Source organism: Bubalus kerabau, chromosome 3, assembly GCF_029407905.1.
Source record: "Bubalus kerabau isolate K-KA32 ecotype Philippines breed swamp buffalo chromosome 3, PCC_UOA_SB_1v2, whole genome shotgun sequence".
Classification (NCBI taxonomy): Eukaryota; Metazoa; Chordata; class Mammalia; order Artiodactyla; family Bovidae; genus Bubalus; species Bubalus kerabau.
The window spans coordinates 79,961,136-79,981,518 of NC_073626.1; the positions used below are offsets into that span (position 1 = coordinate 79,961,136).

Consider the following 20,383-nt stretch of genomic DNA (forward strand, 5'->3'; position numbering starts at 1 on the left):
TAGCGTGTTTTGAAACATTATTTTCATGTATTAACTTTTAAATGCAAACTGTTAAAAATATTAATATTTCTAAATCTGTATATTTGCCACCCATTTCTAAAGAAATGCTTTAATCCTTTCTACTCAGGGGGGAGAAAAAGCAATTTAACATTGATAATGTTCCTGCTCAGAGCTCCATCTGGTTGCTGCTGATAAGGGCATCTGTGTGACAAGGGAATTTTCCACCCTTCAGGCGATTTGCATTGCTCACTGAACTTCTAAAAACCTACCAGCAAGGAAGCAGGGAAAAGGATTTCATATTAGTGGACAGAAAGCGAGCGGAGACCAGCATGTGTTCCTTCATCAAGGGAATATAAATGAGATCAATACATTTTGTTTTCACAAATCTTCAGTTGCCTAATCTGTAGAAAAAAATTAATGGCTATATTCTCTTATAAAAACTAAGATTTCCTAGTTAGTACTTTTAACAGAGCTAACCAGAAACACAATTAATTCTTACAAATGAAAGTCAGAACCAGAATGTCAACTTTTATTTCAGCATAATTTGCAAAAGTATTCATTAAAAAATAAGTACAAGAACAAGTCTATTTATTCTAGCATCAAATAAGATACTTTAAAGGATGATAAACATGTTACCAGAAATTTGATTTTTAAAGGATACTTGAAAGAAAACTGCCAAATGTAATTAGTTAACTTCAGATTATGGTTTGTAAGATCTCCTGTACAACATTTCTTCTGAGTTAAAAAAACAAAAACTACCTATCCAAAGTGTTAGAATAGTATGTAGAATTTTAAAAAATCACTATGTCAGAAGTCCTAGCAATCAGCTTTTCCTTATCTAATTTATAACAAAATTGGCCCCTTAAGTCTTGCTAGACAAAAGAACACACAAATGTGTCACATGCCCCACGTCTGCCCTTCCCTCACTGCTGAAAATCAAAACCGTATTCGGTTTCTGCCATCCTGAATGGATGATATAAAAATAAAGATGTACTGGATGCAGAAGTTTTTCAAGCCTTTTTGCTCCTGGAGAGAAGCAGACACAACTTTCTATATCTCCTAACACAAACACATTCAAATTAGTTTGGAAGGGAGAAAAAAAAAAGGAGAAAATCTCTGTATTTAAAAGAAAAATGAGCAAGACTGCTTAAAGCCTATCATGGTGGCCACCTAGACATACCCGTACAAAAACTCCAACTATGCTCCAGTTTCTTTTTGCTTCTCCAAGTATGCTTTCCCTTTTACCCCGTTTTTGGCACTAACATATTTTTGGAGCTATAATTTGAAAAATAAATGTGTGTATGAACACATACACACAGAGGGACACTGAAATACATACTCATATAATGTGGGTTCAAGGCCTGGGCCTACCCCTACTAGTTGACCAGGTACTTCAATTTCTCAGAGAAGAAAACATCTTCATCCATACCATGGCATGGCCTATATTATCGAATCCTCGGCTCAAGCTCTAACTTCTGCAGGAGTTAGGGAGAACTACTCCCTTTTCTTGGAACAGGATGGAAGCATTTCTACATACTTTATATTTCAGTCAGCTCATCTTCCCTTTTGAAGTTCTATAGCACTTTCTCAATATGATATATATTTTTAAACAAAATATATTCCATTTTAAACAGCTGTCTCTCCAACTAAACTGCAAATTCCTGGAGAGCAGGAGCCATTTCAAATACAGCTTCTAAATCCCTGATGGTACCTAGGAAAGTGTTCAAAAAATTCCCAGGAACTGACCCTCACTTTGTTTTGATATGTAACCAATGATAATATTCTCTAGTCTCTGTAATTTATTCTCTATCTTGTTGATCCTTCCTTTTGTTTTAAACGGATTTATGGGAGGAAATCCAAAAGAGAGGGGATATATGTAAACATATAGCTGAGTCACTTTGCTATATAGCAGAAACTAACAACACTGTAAAGCAACTATACTCCAAGAAAAATAAAAATTTTTAAATGCTTCCAATTAAAAACAAACTAATTAAAAATAAAAAGCATTCACAATTTGGTGTTTTAGTAATCATTCTTTTTATTTCAAATATAATTAGTTTATAAAGTTTAAACTTACCACACAACCAATGTATAAAGCAAGGTGCATTCACTCTACTGAACAGTTCATCCACTCAAATCTTATAGATACCTCTCCATCTACATTGCAGTTACTCATATATCACCTTCTTTCCATGTTTCTCACTATATACAGGCTAAGTACTACTCACTAATAATTCTAAGCTAAATATAACTTTGGGTCCAAAATCTTTAGAAAAATCAATTACTCAAATTAGTGTGATTCATTATTTCAATAATGAAATAATAAATTGACATTGAAATGGAGAAATCTTTGTTCCCCAAAATTAACTTTCCATAATCCATCTGAATGACTGATAACTGCAACAAAATGCTTCTTAGAAATACATTAAAATTTGAATACAGTAATTTTGACTAATTTCAATGCAACAAAAAGAGACCATTCCAACAATTTCTTCTCTGCTGCCCTCAGAAAATCCTCCAAGGCTTTACCATACAAATAAAATTTAAAACAAAGAGAAACATATTGTCCTACCAAAAAAAAAAAGCTTGAAAACAATTATTAAAAGAAAAAGCTTTACATGCTAGTTACCTACTAGAAATATTTTGTTTCTAAACATCAAAAACTTTAAGCTCCCCAAACAAAATTACTTATATAGATAGAAGAAATTGAGTTCTGGGAAACTAGGGTTGTATCTCATTCAAATTACAAATGTCAAAAACAAATACATTCACACTAGACACTATAGAATGACTATACATTTAAGAATCACAACATTTAATTCAAAAGTTAAATAACTGAAATTAATTTTATTTCTAAGCATTTTTTTAAACTATTTTAAATCTGTTAAATATTTCAATGCTTACCTTTTAGGCATAAAAATGATCATAATCTATAATCATAATTATTTAATGAACCAAGATTATACACTAGGCAGAAGATAACTGTAAAGATCTGGTTTACTACCTTGAAAAAGTTACATCTTATTCAAATAGAATACAACATGCTTTGTTCCTTCAGTTCAAGTATTTGTTAATTTTTCAGTCACTTCGTTTTATGTTTTTCTTTTTAATGATTAAGTAAAACTTAGAGAAGGCAAGCAATCTCACTGTGAGAACACTACAACGGCCTAGGTAATTTTAACCCAAGGATAAAGTTTTTAAAGGTTATATACTTTCACTTTTGGAATCACTATATTGTTGCTTTAGAGTTTATCACTAAGGATCAGAGAAGGAAGGGGAGATAGGCGAGTATATTTTCTACATTTCTCTACATGCAGCCTTAGGAAACATTTGATATCTGTCCCTGCTTCTATATAAAAAAGAAAAACAAAAATATGTTGATTCCAAAAGTCTCCCATTATCACAGTAAGCTTTCTAAATATTTCTATTACAAATTTTATAAATATATTCTATAAATACTTTATATATTTAAAACCAAGAAATAGGAATTCCAAAATTTCTACCAAATTAATTTAAATCAAATTATTTGATTTATCATAATACAGCAAAATTCCACATACAGATCATTCCCAGTGAACCAGGATTTTCTTTTAAGATCAGTCCTAATAAAATCAAAGGCATGAATATACAAGTAACATAAATATGTATGTATGTTTATATGTATACATATATAGATATAGAGAGAGCATAAAGTCTACATCCATCCCAGTCTTCTACAACATTATTACCACAATATCATACAGAAGTTTTATAAAACCTTGAAACATGGCAAAATTAAATTACATTCAATTTAGTTTTCACATAAAGTATACTTTATTGCAATTGGTAACCCTTCAGAGACAAAATGTTAGATTAACTGTTATATCTCTCCTGAAAGCTCCTGAAAGCATTTAGAATAAATATCAACAACAGCTTAAGAATGGCAGACTAGAAAGTTACTTCCCCAACCATCAGATCCCTTTATATCAATCCCTGTCCAATATTCGCATTCTTAGACCAAAAAGTAATGTTTTCTTATCTTGAGGTCTAAATCAGTTGTTGCAATTTTCTTAAATCTGGTTCCATTTTTCCTAGGTTCAAAAGAGTACAGAGACCATTCACTCTTTCCTTACCCTCTACTCAGGAATGGAGCAGAGAATGGCCATGATGAACGGCATGTATATATGACTTATAGAAGCTGAACAAAGAACGCTATCCCTGAGTTCTAGTCCTACTCTACCACTAATTTGTTGCATGACTTCAAGTCATATTACTTCTCTAAATTTACCTATTAAAATATTACTTCGGCAAAATACCAAGTATGCTTCTAGAGATATTCAAGGGTCGACAATATCAGATCCAGCAGAATATTCTTACAAGTTCCTAACTGTACTTGCAGCTCTCCTACTTTTTTTTATGTGTCTCTATTTTCATTCAACTAAGTTTTCTAAAATTCCTATTTAGAATTACTTTTTAGGTACTGAACACCTACTCAGTCAATTAGACTATTTCTACCTAATCTGAAAGATAAGAAGTATTTGCCTCCATTTCCTTGAGTCTCTGGTAGCTACTCATAGAGGTTTAAAACATGTCTGATCAAGAGATCAGGAAACAAGAGTTTCCTCTCCTTTATCTGACTTTCTAAACAACCTATAGTCTTCCAGAACATTACTATATCTTTTACAAGCTTAAAACAAACCAAATAAGTTCTTCTTACTGTTCTTACTTCTTTTTTTAGAAATTAAAAATACTTAACATATTATAATTCTTCAGTTATTAGTATTATTGCTTTTTGACAGGACTTGAACAGTGATTTCTTAACAACATATTTCATATATAATATTCACATGCTTTGAGGTATATATCTGTCCCCAGATGTGAATAATATACTTTTCCTCACATACCCTATGATGATTAATAACACTTAAACCAATATTTTATTAAAATAAAAACACCTGAGGAAATGAAAACTGTACTTTTATAGACTTCCAAGGAGGTTTAAAACTAGTCATAATGCCAACCACATTAAAAATATGCAATCTTTCTTCATATGAATATGAATGACAAAATGATAAAATCAACTATTATTACTAAGTAAATATAAAAGTATATACTATATGTACCTACCTAGCAACAGAATACATAAAGAGAAAATCATTATCTGGTGAGCCTGGAGTCTTGCTATAATCTCTGTATTTCTTCTGAGTGGTATTTTTTATATCTTTCATTACAGATTCCATTTCTTTACTTAAGTTGGTTTCTGACTGTAAAAAAAACACAAACATATATAAAAAGTTTATGTATATCCATTTTCTCTAATAATAGTCTAACACTACAGTGTTTATCGTTTAAGCACACTATGACATTAAGGTTTAAAAATCAAAACAGATATATATATAGGCTATCAGCTAAAAATATATTTAGTATACCAAAATAAAACAGATCAAGAAATATTTTCTCTTATCTTAGAGACATTTTAAAGAGCCTCTTGATGAAAGGGAAAGAGGAGAGTGAAAAAGTTGGCTTAAAGCTCAACATTCAGAAAACTAAGATCATGGCATCTGGTCCCATCACTTCATGGCAAACAGATGCGGAAACAGTGACTGACTTTATTTTGGAGGCTCCAAAATCACTGCAGATGGTGACCACACCCATGAAATTAAAAGATGCTTACTCTTTGAGAGAAAAGTTATGACCAATCTAGATAGCTTATTAAAAAGCAGAGACATTACTTTGCCAACAAAGGTCCATCTAGTCAAGGCTATGGTTTTTCCAGTAGTCATGTATGGATATGAGAGTTGGACTATCAAGAAAGCTGAGTGCCAAAGAATTGATGCTTTTGAACTGTGGTGTTGGAGAAGACTCTTGAGAGTCCCTTGGAGTGCAAGGAGATTCAACCAACACATCCTAAAGGAAATCAGTCCTGAATATTCATTGGAAGGACTGATGCTGAAACTCCAATCCTTTGGCCACCTGATGTGAAGAACTGACTCATTTGAAAAGACCCTGATGCTGGGAAAGATTGAAGGTGGGAGGAGAAGGGGACAACAGAAGATGAGATGATTGGATAGCATCATCAACTCAATGGACATAAGTTTGAGTAAACTCCAGGAGTTGGTGAAGGACAGGAGGCCTGGTGTGCTGCAGTCCATGGGGTTGCAAAGAGTCGGACACGACTGAGTGACTGAACTGAACCATAGAACAGTGTCCATGCTTATAAAAAATCTTTCATTTAAGCACATTTTTTTCAGGACTAATACTAATGTGCCTTACTTTAAGCATATTTTAAACACATAAAAATTTGGATTTGCAAAAGAAAAAACCACAGAGACGCAAATCTTAGTCTTCAATTGAGAAAAGGGAGTAGCTTTGAAATATGAATTTGTTTAAAAAGTCAAATATTCATAGGTTTCACAAATTTACTGCATTTACTGTGCATAGCTCTCACTTCTCTCAGGTATCACAACATAAATCTGTGATAAAAGTGAAATATTCAAGAATTTAAATCAAAAAAATAAATCCTACTGAAAGAGATAAAAGATGGGCTCACTCATACCAAATTTCACAGTAAAACAGACTGACTTATGGTAGATGCTTCGATCATATACACAATATTTGACCTCTCTAATGCACAGAAATATGTGTGTAAATCTATACTTACACACAAAGTGTGTGTGTGTGTATAAATATATCACCTTAATTCTAATATACCTAATGGACATATTTTTAAAAGATTAGACTGTGCTTTACATTGCAAGATATAGATAAGGTTTAATTTCATTTTTAAATATTTCAACATAACCATATCTAAGCTTATAGAATTTCATGATCTGGAAGGCATATACTAAAATTATAACAACTGATATTAAGGAAAAGTATAGCCTTTAGCAATAATTTGTTCTATTACTCTCATTTTTGTTTTTAATAACCACCGACGGAAAAGAAACACCTCTAAAAGCAATTTCTACTAAATGTATGAAGGTCCAGAGTAACAGAAATGGAACAAAAATTACAGCTGAAAAGCAGAGCTAAGTTAAGCAGGATATTTCTGCCTTACACTCATGCTTACTGGGAAAGCCCCCGGACGTCCTTGCAGCTCCTCCACTTCCTTGATGAGATCGTGTATGCTTTTGTTACTAGGACGCTGCCAAAGGTTGTTTTCAACATTGCTTCCAGGATAACAAGGAAGAACACTGTTAGCAAACTGCCTACAGAGAGGACACGTGAATTCTCCTTTGTCCACTGAGAAGCCCTGAAGAACCTGGTCATTCTAAAAGATGAAACAAACATACAGTTATATGATGCATACTTTTACAGAAAACAAAATTAACATCTCTACATTTTAGAGTAAATAAATAAACCATACAAAAAAGATCTCTACTGCATGTCATAAAAACAAATTCACTTAACTCTTGAGCTTATCAAATCACTTCTTACAATCACAGCAATCATGCAACACTTGCCATCACCAATGAACTGCTTAAGTATCCTACTTTTCTCTCAGGAGGAAACATTCAAATAATGATCCAATCAATGTGAAATGTGAATTTAAGATAAAGGATAACTCAAAAGCAGGTCACATTAGAGTGAATCACCTTCCACTGACACCATGCCCTGTTTGCATCATCTATAAGTGACTATTGGAAAGTTTAGCCCAGTGCTAATGTCACTGGAGCAGAACAGACAAGCTTTTGAGAATATATAAGCCCCCCCCCCCAAAAAAAATGAGGAGCTATCCCACATTGAAGGTCAGGAAGGGCGGCGGTGAGGAGATACCCCTCGTCCAAGGTAAGGAGCAATGGCTGCGCTTTGCTGGAGCAGCCGTGAAGAGATACCCCACGCCCAAGGTAAGAGAAACCCAAGTAAGACAGTAGGTGTTGCAAGAGGGCATCAGAGGGCAAACTGAAACCATACTCACAGAAAACTAGTCAATCTAATCACACTAGGACCACAGCTTGTCTAACTCAATGAAACTAAGCAATGCCCGTGGGGCAACCCAAGACGGGCAGGTCATGGAGAGATCTGACAGAATGTGGTCCACTGGAGAAGGGAATGGCAAACCACTTCAGTATTCTTGCCTTGAGAAGCCCATGAACGGTATGAAAAGACAAAATGATAGGATACTGAAAGAGAAACTCCCCAGGTCAGTAGGTGCCCAATATGCTGCTGGAGATCAGTGGAGAAATAACTGCAGAAAGAATGAAGGGATGGAGCCAAAGCAAAAACAATACCCAGCTGTGGATGTGACTGGTGATAGAAGCAAGGTCCGATGCTGTACAGAGCAATATTGCATAGGAACCTGGAATGTCAGGTCCATGCATCAAGGCAAATTGGAAGTGGTCAAACAAGAGATGGCAAGAGTGAATGTCGATATTCTAGGAATCAGTGAACTGAAATGGACTAGAATGGGTGAATTTAACTCAGATGACCATTATATCTACTACTGCGGGCAGGAATCCCTCAGAAGAAATGGAGTGGCCATCATGGTCAACAAAAGAGTCCGAAATGCAGTACTTGGATGCAATCTCAGAAACGACAGAATGATCTCTGTTCGTTTCCAAGGCAAACCATTCAATATCACAGTAATCCAAGTCTATGCCCCAACCAGTAATGCTGAAGAAGCTGAAGTTGAACGGTTCTATGAAGACCTACAAGACCTTTTGGAACTAACACCCCAAAAAGATGTCCTTTTAATTATAGGGGACTGGAATGCAAAAGTAGGAAGTCAAGAAACACCTGGCTGCTGCTGCTACTGCTGCTAAGTCACTTCAGTCGTGTCCGACTCTGTGCGACCCCATAGACGGCAGCCCACCAGGCTCCTCCATCCCTGGGATTCTCCAGGCAAGAACACTGGAGTGGGTTGCCATTTCCTTCTCCGATGCATGAAAGTGAAAAGTGAAAGTGAAGTCGCTCAGTCGTATCTGACTCTTAGCGACCCCATGGACCACAGCCCACCAGGCTCCCCTGTCCATGGGATTTTCCAGGCAAGAGTACTGGAGTGGGACACCTGGAGTAACAGGCAAATTTGGCCTTGGAATACGGAATGAAGCAGGGCAAAGACTAATAGAGTTTTGCCAAGAAAATGCACTGGTCATAACAAACACCCTCTTCCAACAACACGAGAGAAGACTCCACACATGGACATCACCAGATGGTCAACACCGAAATCAGGTTGATTATATTCTTTGCAGCCAAAGATGGAGAAGCTCTATACAGTCAGCAAAAACAAGACTAGGAGCTGACTGTGGCTCAGACCATGAACTCCTTATTGCCAAATTCAGACTGAAATTGAAGAAAGTAGGGAAAACCACTAGACCATTCAGGTATGACCTATATCAAATCCCTTATGATTATACAGTGGAAGTGAGAAATAGATTTAAGGGCCTAGATCTGATAGATAGAGTGCCTGATGAACTATGGAATGAGGTTCGTGACATTGTACAGGAGACAGGGATCAAGACCATCCCCATGGAAAAGAAATGCAAAAAAGCAAAATGGCTGTCTGGGGAGGCCTTACAAATAGCTGTGAAAAGAAGAGAAGCAAAAAGCAAAGGAGAAAAGGAAAGATATAAGCATCTGAATGCAGAGTTTCAAAGAATAGCAAGAAGAGATAAGAAAGCCTTCCTCACTGATCAATGCAAAGATATAGAGGAAAACAACAGAATGGGAAAGACTAGGGATCTCTTCAAGAAAATCAGAGATACCAAAGGAACATTTCATGCAAAGATAGGCTCGATAAAGGACAGAAATGGTATGGACCCTGTAGCGGATTCATTTTGATATTTGGCAAAACTAATACAATTTCGTAAAGTTTAAAAATAAAATAAAATTAAAAAAAAAAAAAAAGAAATGGTATGGACCTAACAGAAGCAGAAGATATTAAGAAGAGATGGCAAGAATACACAGAAGAACTGTACAAAAAAGATCTTCACGACCCAGATAATCACGATGGTGTGATCACGGACCTAGAGCCAGACATCCTGGAATGTGAAGTCAAGTGGGCCTTAGAAAGCATCACTACAAACAAAGCTAGTGGAGGTGATGGAATTCCAGTGGAGCTCTTTCAAATCCTGAAAGATGATGCTGTGAAACTGCTGCACTCAATATGCCAGCAAATTTGGAAAACTCAGCAGTGGCCACAGGACTCGAAAAGGTTAGTTTTCATTCCAATCCCAAAGAAAGGCAATGCCAAAGAATGCTCAAACTACCGCACAATTGCACTCATTTCACAGGCTAGCAAAGTAATGCTCAAAATTCTCCAAGCCAGGCTTCAGCAATACGTGAACCGTGAACTTCCTGATGTTCAAGCTGGTTTTAGAAAAGGCAGAGGAACCAGAGATCAAATTGCCAACCTCCGCTGGATCATGGGGGATTATGGAAAAAGCAAGAGAGTTCCAGAAAAGCATCTATTTCTGCTTTATTGACTATGCCAAAGCCTTTGACTGTGTGGATCACAATAAACTGTGGAAAATTCTGAAAGAGATGGGAATACCAGACCACCTGATCTCCCTCTTGAGTAATTTGTATGCAGGTCAGGAAGCAACAATTAGAATTGGACATGGAACAACAGACTGGTTCCAAATAGGAAAAGGAGTTCGTCAAGGCTGTATATTGTCACCCTGTTTATTTAACTTATATGCAGAGTACATCATGAGAAACGCTGGACTGGAAGAAACACAAGCTGGAATCAAGATTGCTGGGAGAAATATCAATAACCTCAGATATGCAGATGACACCACCCTTATGGCAGAAAGGGAAGAGGAACTAAAAAGCCTCTTGATGAGAGTGACAGAGGAGAGTGAAAAAGTTGGCTTAAAGCTCAACATTCAGAAAACGAAGATCATGGCATCTGGTCCCATCACTTCATGGGAAATAGATGGAGAAACAGTGGAAACTGTGTCAGACTTTATTTTGGGGGGATCCAAAATCACTGCAGATGGTGATTGCAGCAATGAAATTAAAAGACGCTTACTCCTTGGAAGGAAAGTTATGACCAATCTAGATAGCATATTCAAAAGCAGAGACATTACTTTGCCAACAAAGGTCCAGCTAGTCAAGGCTATGGTTTTTCCAGTGGTCATGTATGGATGTGAAAGTTGGACTGTGAAGAAGGCTGACTGCTGAAGAACTGATGCTTTTGAACTGTGCTGTTGGAGAAGACTCTTGCAAGTCCCTTGGACTGCAAGGAGACCCTACCAGTCCATTCTGAAGGAGATCAGCCCTAGAATTTCTTTGGAGGGAATGATGCTGAAGCTGAAACTCCAGTACTTTGGCCACCTCATGTGAAGAGTTGACTCATTGGAAAAGACTCTGATGCTGGGAGGGATTGGGGGCAAGAGGAGAAGGGGACGACAGGGGATGAGATGGCTGGATGGCATCACTGACTCGATGGACGTGAGTCTGAGTGAACTCCGGGAGTTGGTGATGGACAGGGAGGCCTGGCGTGCTGCAATTCATGGGGTAGCAAAGAGTCGGACACGACTGAGCGACTGATCTGATCTGATCTGATCTGAAGCCTAAAAATGCCAGGTTGGATTAAGCACAAGCTGGAATCAAGATTGCCAGGAGAAATATCAATAACCTCAGATATGCAGACGACACCATCCTTTTGGCAGAAAATGAAGAAGAACTAAGAGCCTCTTGATGAAAGTGAAAGAGGAGAGTGAAAAAGTTGGCGTAAAGCTCAACATTCAGAGAATGAAGATCACGGCATCCGGTCCTATCACTTCATGGCAAATAGATGGGGAAATAATGGAAACAGTGACAGACTTTATTTTTTGGGCTCCAAAATCACTGCAGATGGTGACCGCAGCCATGAAATTAAAAGATGCCTGCTCCTTGGAAGAAAAGCTATGATCAACCTAGACAGCATATTAAAAAGCAGAGATATTACTTTGCCAACAAAGGTCCATCTAGTCAAACCTATGGTTTTCCCAGTAGTCATGTATGGATGTGAGAGTTGGACCATAAAGAAGACTGAGTGCCAAAAAATTGATGGTTTTGAACTGTGGTGTTGAAGAAGGCTCTTGAGAGTCCCTTGAACTGCAAGGAGATCAAACCAGTCAATCCTAAAGGAAATCAGTCCTGAATATTCATTGGAAGGACTGATGCTGAAGCTGAAGCTCCAGTACTTGGGCCACCTGATGCAAAGAACTCACTCATATGAAAAGACCCTGATGCTGGGAAAGACTGAAGTTGGGAGGAGAAGGGGACCACAGAGGATGAGATGGTTGGATGGCATCACCGACTTGATAGACATGAGCTTGAGCAGGCTTCAGGAGTTGGTGACAGACAGGGAAGCCAGGCATGCTGCAATCCATGGGGTTGCAAAGAGTTGAATACGACTGAGCGACTGAACTGACTGAAGTCTAAAAAAAAATGTGATACACCTTCTAACGTGTCTAACAGTTGAACAAAACTGACTGGTCTTGATGCATTAGGTTATTTAGGTTTAACAGGTAGGGAAAAGATTTAGTTAGACTACTCAGAAATGTGATAAGGAGGGAAATTAATTCAGCATCCTTCAGATGTTTCTGATAGGAGGGGGAAGAAAAATTAGTTCAAACAAACATACATAATGCAAATATGCCTAGGAGGAAACTCTTGCTCATGAGAGATTACAACATATGCTAGCCAACCAGAATTTAAGGAAGGAATCCAGGCTGCTACATTTGTTTCCTTCTTTTGACTGATACCACCCTCATCTACTCTGTTCTTTTAGGCCATTGCTATCCTGTGGTTCTAACCACTATCTTACTCTTTTTTCCAGTAGTCTCTCTTGTTTTGCCACTAACCTAATGATTTAATCTCAAAATGTTTTTAATGTACTAAAATAAATGCATGAATGCTACAATATAAACATTATTACTAACAAGACAAAAATAATGAGAAAAAAGGATACAAAAAAGAAAAAAATGAATTTATTTGCCCACGGTTACAAAGATATTCGGGCTTCCCTGGTAGCTCAGCTGGTAAAAGAATCCACCTGCAATGCAAGAGACCCCAGTTTGATTCCTGGGTCGGGAAGAACACCTGGAGAAGGGATAGGCTACCCACTCCAATATTCTGGCCTGGAGAATTCCGTGACTGTATAGTCCATGGGGTCGCAATGAATTGGACACAACTCAAAGACTTTCACAAAGATAGTTAATGACAATGTCCAAATGAACTTAGGTTTCCCAACTCTTTAACGTACTATTCATTTCACTGTATCTTGGATCTCAAATACTTAGGCCAAAAAACTGAATTCCACCTTTTTTACTTTGTGACATTCATTTCTTCAAGATCTTAAACATCTAACACTATGTCTTCTTAAATCCAATTCTAGAAACACATACTAAACTGCTATCATGTGTCAAATGCTGTACCATGTGACTGCAAAAAGAGTTAAGAGACATCTTCATTTAAGGTACTGACAATGTAAAAGCAAACAGAAACAACAACAGTGTGATAAATCCAACAAACAAGGCTTCCCAGAGCAGACTTGTGAGGTGAGTTTTAAAGACATACAAGAAGAGTGTACTAGAAGGTTTTGGACAAGGGTACTAGTAATTGAAGGACATTCTTTGATAAGCTTCTCTGTCGCTATAATTTTTTAAACTGCTAGGTCTTCATCCTAGTCTCGACTGAAACTAGGTTCCTTCCTAAAGCACCCCCAGAAGACCTCTCAAAAAGGCACTGCTCATTTTCTCACATCCCTCAAACATCAGTACCCTTCTCACCTCCAGTGCTGGCTCAAGATCATTATTCTTGCATTCCCTGTGTGGTTCAGGTCATTTAAAGAGATCACCCCTTTTCCTTCCTTTTTACTGCCATTCATTGCCCTTAACATCCAAAGACTTCAGTAACTAGATTCGTGTTCTTCCTCACTCCAACTTTTGCCATCCTCTTATACAATTTCAATGTGCATGTAGACAGCCAGTCTTACATAATTTAATGACCTCATCAGCTACTTGACGTCGGCAACTCCAATGGCTCTGACCTCTACTCTATCCTAGCACCTGTTACCATGACACACCCTTATCTTGTAAGGACAAACTGTCCATATCAGAAAACAGTAAATTCAAACACCTTACACTTTGACTGTCAACTCCTATCTCTTTTAGTCCCTCCCTTTTCCCTCAGTTTATATGGCCTTTCCTATCGTACCACACACCATGAGCTATCATTTTAAAAATTCTCAAGTTAGGAAGAAACAGACTCTGATGAGGGGAAAGGCATCTTGGGATTTAGGCAAAGAGTCTGGGATAGAGGAGGCAAAGATTTGGAATAGTTGCCAAGGAGACTAGGAGAGGGAACTGATCAAAGACAGGTAAATTAATTGATTAGTAATATCCACAGTCCATGACCCTAACTGAACCACTATTTTAAGAAATCACAGATGTGTATATGTACTAGTCTGCTTAGTTTTACAATTTTTCTAACAGTGCCAGCTACCTGGGTATGAAGTCAAAGGAGGTGGATTAAATGACTAGTATTAAGAGCACAATGGACATAGTACAAGAAAATGAGGCGAGGAAAGTGCAAGTGTACTAGGCAAATGCAAGGGGGGAAAAGAATAGATGCTTTCAAATTGTGGTACTGGAGAAGACTCTTGCAAGTCCCTTGAACTGCAAAGAGATCAAACCAAGTCAATCCTAAAGGAAATCAACTCTGAATATTCATGGGAAGGACTGATGCTGAAGCTGAAGCTCCAGTATTTTGGCCACCTGATGTGAAGAGACCCCCTCACTGGAAAAGACCCTGATGCTGGGAAAGACTGAAAGCATAAAGAAGAGGGCAGCAGAGGATGAGGTGGTTAAATAGTATCACCAACTCAGTGGACATGAATCTGAGCAAACTCTGGGAGATGGTGAAGGACAGCGAAGGAGAGAAGGACAAACTTCAGGAGATAGTGAAGGACAGGGAAGGACTGGGTAGGCTGCAGTACATGGGGTCGCAAAGAGTTGGACACAGCTTAGCAACTGAACAACAAAGGACTAGAGATGTTGAGGTCAGAAGCAAAACACACTAATAAGAGTAAAGATAGAGACTTTGACAAGTGCTATACCATAATGGTATGGTAGGATATTAAAGCTTACTACTTTAGAGCTAAAGTAGCAAAATCTAAAATTACAGCTATGGAAGTCAGCTGCCAATGTGAAGTAAAAAAATGAAATCCCTAAAGTTGAAGAGGTCAAGGAACTGTGAAGCTGAATAGTTCAAATGGCAATCATAATCACCCAAGATGAATTAGGATGTATAAGCTGTAAAAAAATATTTAATACTTTGAAAGACACAAACACCTTTATTTAACATGTTTCAATCAACTTACCCGTAATGATTCCATATAAGATTTATGGCAATCGATATGTAATGTGTGGCCACAGGTTTGTACATAAACACCTCCTTCCCAGCCAATTGATACTGCCAAGAGACAAGAACTCTTAAAAAAAAAAAAAAAAAGACAAAATATAATTAATTTTAAAGAAGCAGAAACATACCTAAACAAATTTACATAAACCTCTCAATCATTTCATATTGTTATACCTATGTGGGCTTTGTATTTCTGTGATATAAAGGAACACCTGACTTGATAACCCCGAGGCAATATCTTTAAATCTGGAAGATAGTTTTAGCTTCCAAATAATTATACTTGTAATAAAAGAGAAAAACTGTGAATTAGCCTTTCTCTACCTCATAAAATATAATAAAGTATACTGCTACTGATTATTTTACCTGTTCTACATGGTACTGGAGTTCTCTGTGACATCTAACCTTAACATCTGCCTTCTTCAAATGCCTACTTCCCTCTTGTTTCCCTAATGCCACTCTCTTTTGGTTTCTCTCCTGTCTCTTTAACCATTTGGTTTAAGCCTCCTTTTAAGACTTTTTTTTCCCCTTCGTCTGCCCCTTCAATATTTAAATTCCTCAAGGTTCAATTCTTAATGCTTTTTTCTTATTAAAACTATCCTCCCTGAGTGAACTTAATCAGTATATTCAACTGTTCTCCAAGTTGGGTCTCTTGCCTGAATGCCAGATACAAATACTCAGTTGACAACCAGAAATCTCCAATTTGAGGTCCCTCAGATAAAATAAAACCAATGTGTCAAAAATGTTCATTTTCTCTATGAATCTTTCTCTTCCTCTTGGCTTAAAAACTCTACATCTATTTAGTCACCAAATCAGAAAGCTAAAAGTTATTTACATCACACCCTTTCCTTCACACCACAGAATTAGTTCCCAAACTATATTAAATCTATCTCCTATATAATTCATGATTTTGGCCTCTCTCTCTTTATTCCCACTGTAACAGTCAAGCCTATGTGATCTGTTGTGGGGGAGAGAGTTCTTAAATAAATTTTAACTGGTCTCCATGATGCATCTTGCACAATTCTTTCTAAAGTGCAAATCTGCTCATGAGAATTTTAAAAGTGCCTAAACATTTATATGGGTCTAATATAATAAACAATACAAAAAGGAACCCAGATTATATAAGCAAACTACATACCCTTTGGAAATGCGTTTTGAAAGTTAATTCCTTTCATCTTCTCTTTCTCTTTAAACTTCTCTGCTAATTCCTTCTTTTCAACCTATAAACAGTCTCCTAAAGTAAGTTTCTTTAAATTTTCATTTGGCCTCTGCCAAACAGCATTTCAGCCTGACCCTGAGTTTACCCTCTAGTGAAAGTGAAAGTCATTCAGTTGTGTCCAACTTTTTTCGACCCCGTGGACTGCAGACTGCCAGGCTCCTCTGTCCAGGGAATTCCCCAGGCCAGGTGACTGGAGTGGGTAGCCATTTCCTTTTCCAGGAGATTTTCCTGACCCAGGGATTGCAGGTGGATTTTTTACCATCTGAGCCACCAGGGAAACCCTCCAGAGTCTATAGCAAATAGATGGCCAAGTCAAGGCAATATTAGGTACGAGGTCTAACATGAGTGACAGCACATGATGAAAAATTTGAGAGCCATCAAAACAAAGCAAACTATTAAATTTTACTTTTATGTTGGAAAATAGCCTATTAGATGACCAAACCATCTTAAATAACAGTAAACAAAATTCTAATATTAAATCAAGACTCTTCACGAGCATCTGAAAGTTAAAAGCATCACACAGTATAAAATGCCTTTCTAGCCGATTTGAAGATGTGCAACAGCACAAATCAAATTCTCACAGCAGGTGAGCTGGTTTCTACTGTTACACATCAGAAAAACAACAGGAGACCTGCTCATCTCTGTTTTATGTTTTGGAGCCACTTTAAGTAGAAGCAGATTTGGGTATCAGATCATTTTAGAATGGTTGATAGGCAGCTAATAAGCTATTCTCTTTGACAATGTACTATAAAATGTAATTAATCTTTCCTTTTAATACATAAGCTGTTAGTTTTAAAACTGAAAATAGTATGTCATTTGTCTATGTAACTGTTAGATGTCTTTTTAATTTGCTAGAGTCAAAAAAAGCAAAAGATCATTTACTAATATGGACCTACATTTCAGAAAGACCTACATTCAACAATGTGCCCACCTCTGTACTGTTTAACACTGAACCTTCACCTCAATATTTATTAAAACTTTATGCAGTAAGCAGTCTTATTTCTTTTAATAAAAAGGGACTGCAAGCTGACCAAGAGCACTCAGTCAAAAGTGGTAAAGCCAGATCTATCTGACTCCAAAGCTCAGGTTCCCTCCTTCTCTATTTATATATGAGTGTCATAGCTCTCTTATATAACACTTCCAACTTCACTAGTAAACATACTATCTTGTATGACTGAAATTCTACAGGTCAACTTTATAAAAAGCATGCATTTTATATGAAGAGAGCAGAATCTATGCAGTTTAATTCTATAATCACTAACAGTGTCTACTGATAACAACTCTTCTTCTTTACGTGGTCTGGCTACAAAACTGAAATCCAGTAAGCATCCACAATACCCAAGCATGTGTTAGATGCCCTGGAGAAGGGAATGGCAACCCACTCCAGTATTCCTGCCTGGAGAATTCCATGGACAGAGGAGCCTGGCAGGCTACACAGTCCATGGGGTCACAAAGCGTTGGACACGACTGAGCAACTTCCACATCTTCACATCTTTTGTTGTTTAGTCACTAAATCACATATGATTCTCTTACGACCCCATGGACTGTAGCCCTTCAGGCTCCTCTGTCTGTGGGATTTCCCAGGCAAGAATACTGGAGTGGGTTGCCATTTCTTTCTCCAGGGGATCTTTCTGACCCAGGGATCAAACTCACATCTCCTGCATTGACAGGAGGATTCTTTATCACTGAGCCATCTGGGAAGCCCTGAAGGGACTATAAAACCAATAGAAAAAAATGGCCCTAGGCCTCCAGAGGTCCAGGGAACACACTATTTATAAGTAAAATAGCCATTATGAAGTACATAAAAGTACTTATGTAGAAATAAAACCTCACAATCACTCACAAAAACAAAACAGATTCAGTCCAGTTCAAGTATCAGTTCAGAGCTTTTTTAAAAAAAGAGTTTTCTGTTTTCTTTCTTAGAAATGAATAGCTATTCTGACTGCAAGAAGAGATACTCTACTTTTTCTCTCCTTTATTAGATCTCCTCTTCCCTCAAATTATTATGTCCTCAGGTCTGAGTTATATTTTGACTGACTAAGTTATTTTTATTTTCTATTTGGCCTTAGGATTCATCTTTACTCATTTACTCTAAAGTGATTCAAAATGCTGACATTAAAACCAGGATTACATCAGGAAAAAAAAAACTAAAAAAAGTTGGCAGTAAATTTCTGCAAAAGTAGAATTCAGCACAATTTTCTCTAAAATGAAGATATTAATTGGTCTCCAATTAGTAAAGCTATATACATATATACACATGCTGCAGAAAACCTGAAGAAACAATAAAGAAAAAGTATGAAAGTGTGTCTGTGTATACATATATGTATGCATGTACATATACAAACATAAAGACGTCTTATTTCCAAATAATGATTTCATTTTAAAGTCTCTGAAAATATATGGAAGCATTATCCTCATTACCTAACCCAAACTGCTTAATAAGGCCTAACAAGCCCTCCTAAATAGGTAACTTGAAAATTAAAAATACCACTTTACATTTATACTGACCTTTTATAACATGTAAAATGATCTTTTGGGTTACTGCATGAAAGACCATTACGAGCCCTATTTTACAGATGAGGTAACAGAGACTTAGACTGTTTGGTCACGCTCACATTGCTAAGAAATGGCAGAATCAGAACCAAACCCCAGTTTTCCTCATCTGAAATTCTTTCTACTCCACATAACACCTCCCTATCTAGGATTTCCGTCTCCTCCAGAATCCACTGGAAACATCCTTATCCAGACTACTGAACCACACTCTACTCTGACTCTTACCATGTTAGATCAGTTACTGTTTACTCTAGATAAGTATTCTGTCTGCCACATATCCTACTAGCTGCTTCCATTTAACTTAGTACATTATGTACATGAAGGAATTATATTTGGAAATCTACTAATATACATTTTTATATATGTGTGTGTATATATATATAACTAAAAATAATGCTTCATTTTATATTTTAAGTATTTTAAGTTATTAACAGATGTTACTTAACTCAAAATACAGCAGAGTCAAACAACAACAGGTGAAAGGAATCCCCATTTGATAACCCCTCTGCTGCTAAGTCACCTCAGTCGTGTCCGACTTTGTGTGACCCCATAGACGGCAGCCCACCAGGCAGCCCCGTCCCTGGGATTCTCCAGGCAAGAACACTGGAGTGGGTTGCCATTTCCTTCTCCAGTGCATGAAAGTAAAAAGTGAAAGTGAAGTCGCTCGGTCGTGTCCTACTCTTAGCGGCCCCGTGGACTGCAGCCTACCAGGCTCCTCCGTCCATGCGATTTTCCAGGCAAGAGTACTGGAGTGGGGTGCCATTGCCTTCTCCATGATAACCCCTCAGGAAACTTAAAAAATGGTATCAAAATTTTACAAAGAAGTTAACAATGTTGCCACTACTAAATAAACTGAGTTGATCTAAGTCATGAATACCTGAGAGTTAGAGCCACAAAGTACAAAGAGCCAGGGAAAAAATCTACCAAGTTCACAACAAGAAATAGAAGCCATGATAAATCTGCCCCTACTTTACATATCAAAGCATCATGAGACTTTATTGTGTATCTTTAAATGAAAAAGACAGAAGCAAAAATCTTCATAAAACATAAGTGCCACATCTAAAAGTTTTTATAACGTATATAAAATAATATGTGTTTAAAATGATAATATAAACTTATCATTACAGTGAACTGAATTTGTATATCTTATAATAAACAACATTTAAAACAAAGGCATAATATTTGAAACCTGAAATTTTTATGTGTTAACTGACTTCTATTTATTACTATCCACATACTAATTTTTTTCTAATAAAGTTCCAAATTCCAAGTCAGAAAGAT

At 37.0% G+C, this 20,383-nt stretch overlaps 1 protein-coding gene across 1 annotated transcript in view; it reads right to left on the minus strand.

Annotated features, from left to right (window-relative positions):
• The window catches only part of UBR3 (ubiquitin protein ligase E3 component n-recognin 3), a 197,628-nt gene that overhangs the window by 37,442 nt on the left and 139,803 nt on the right, over positions 1–20,383 (minus strand). The window contains exons 27-29 of the mRNA XM_055572294.1: positions 15,293–15,403; positions 7,049–7,249; positions 5,107–5,243 (exon numbers count right to left, since the gene is read on the minus strand). Of these exons, the coding sequence (XP_055428269.1) occupies positions 5,107–5,243; positions 7,049–7,249; positions 15,293–15,403 (449 nt within the window). The remainder of the gene's footprint in view (positions 1–5,106; positions 5,244–7,048; positions 7,250–15,292; positions 15,404–20,383) is intronic.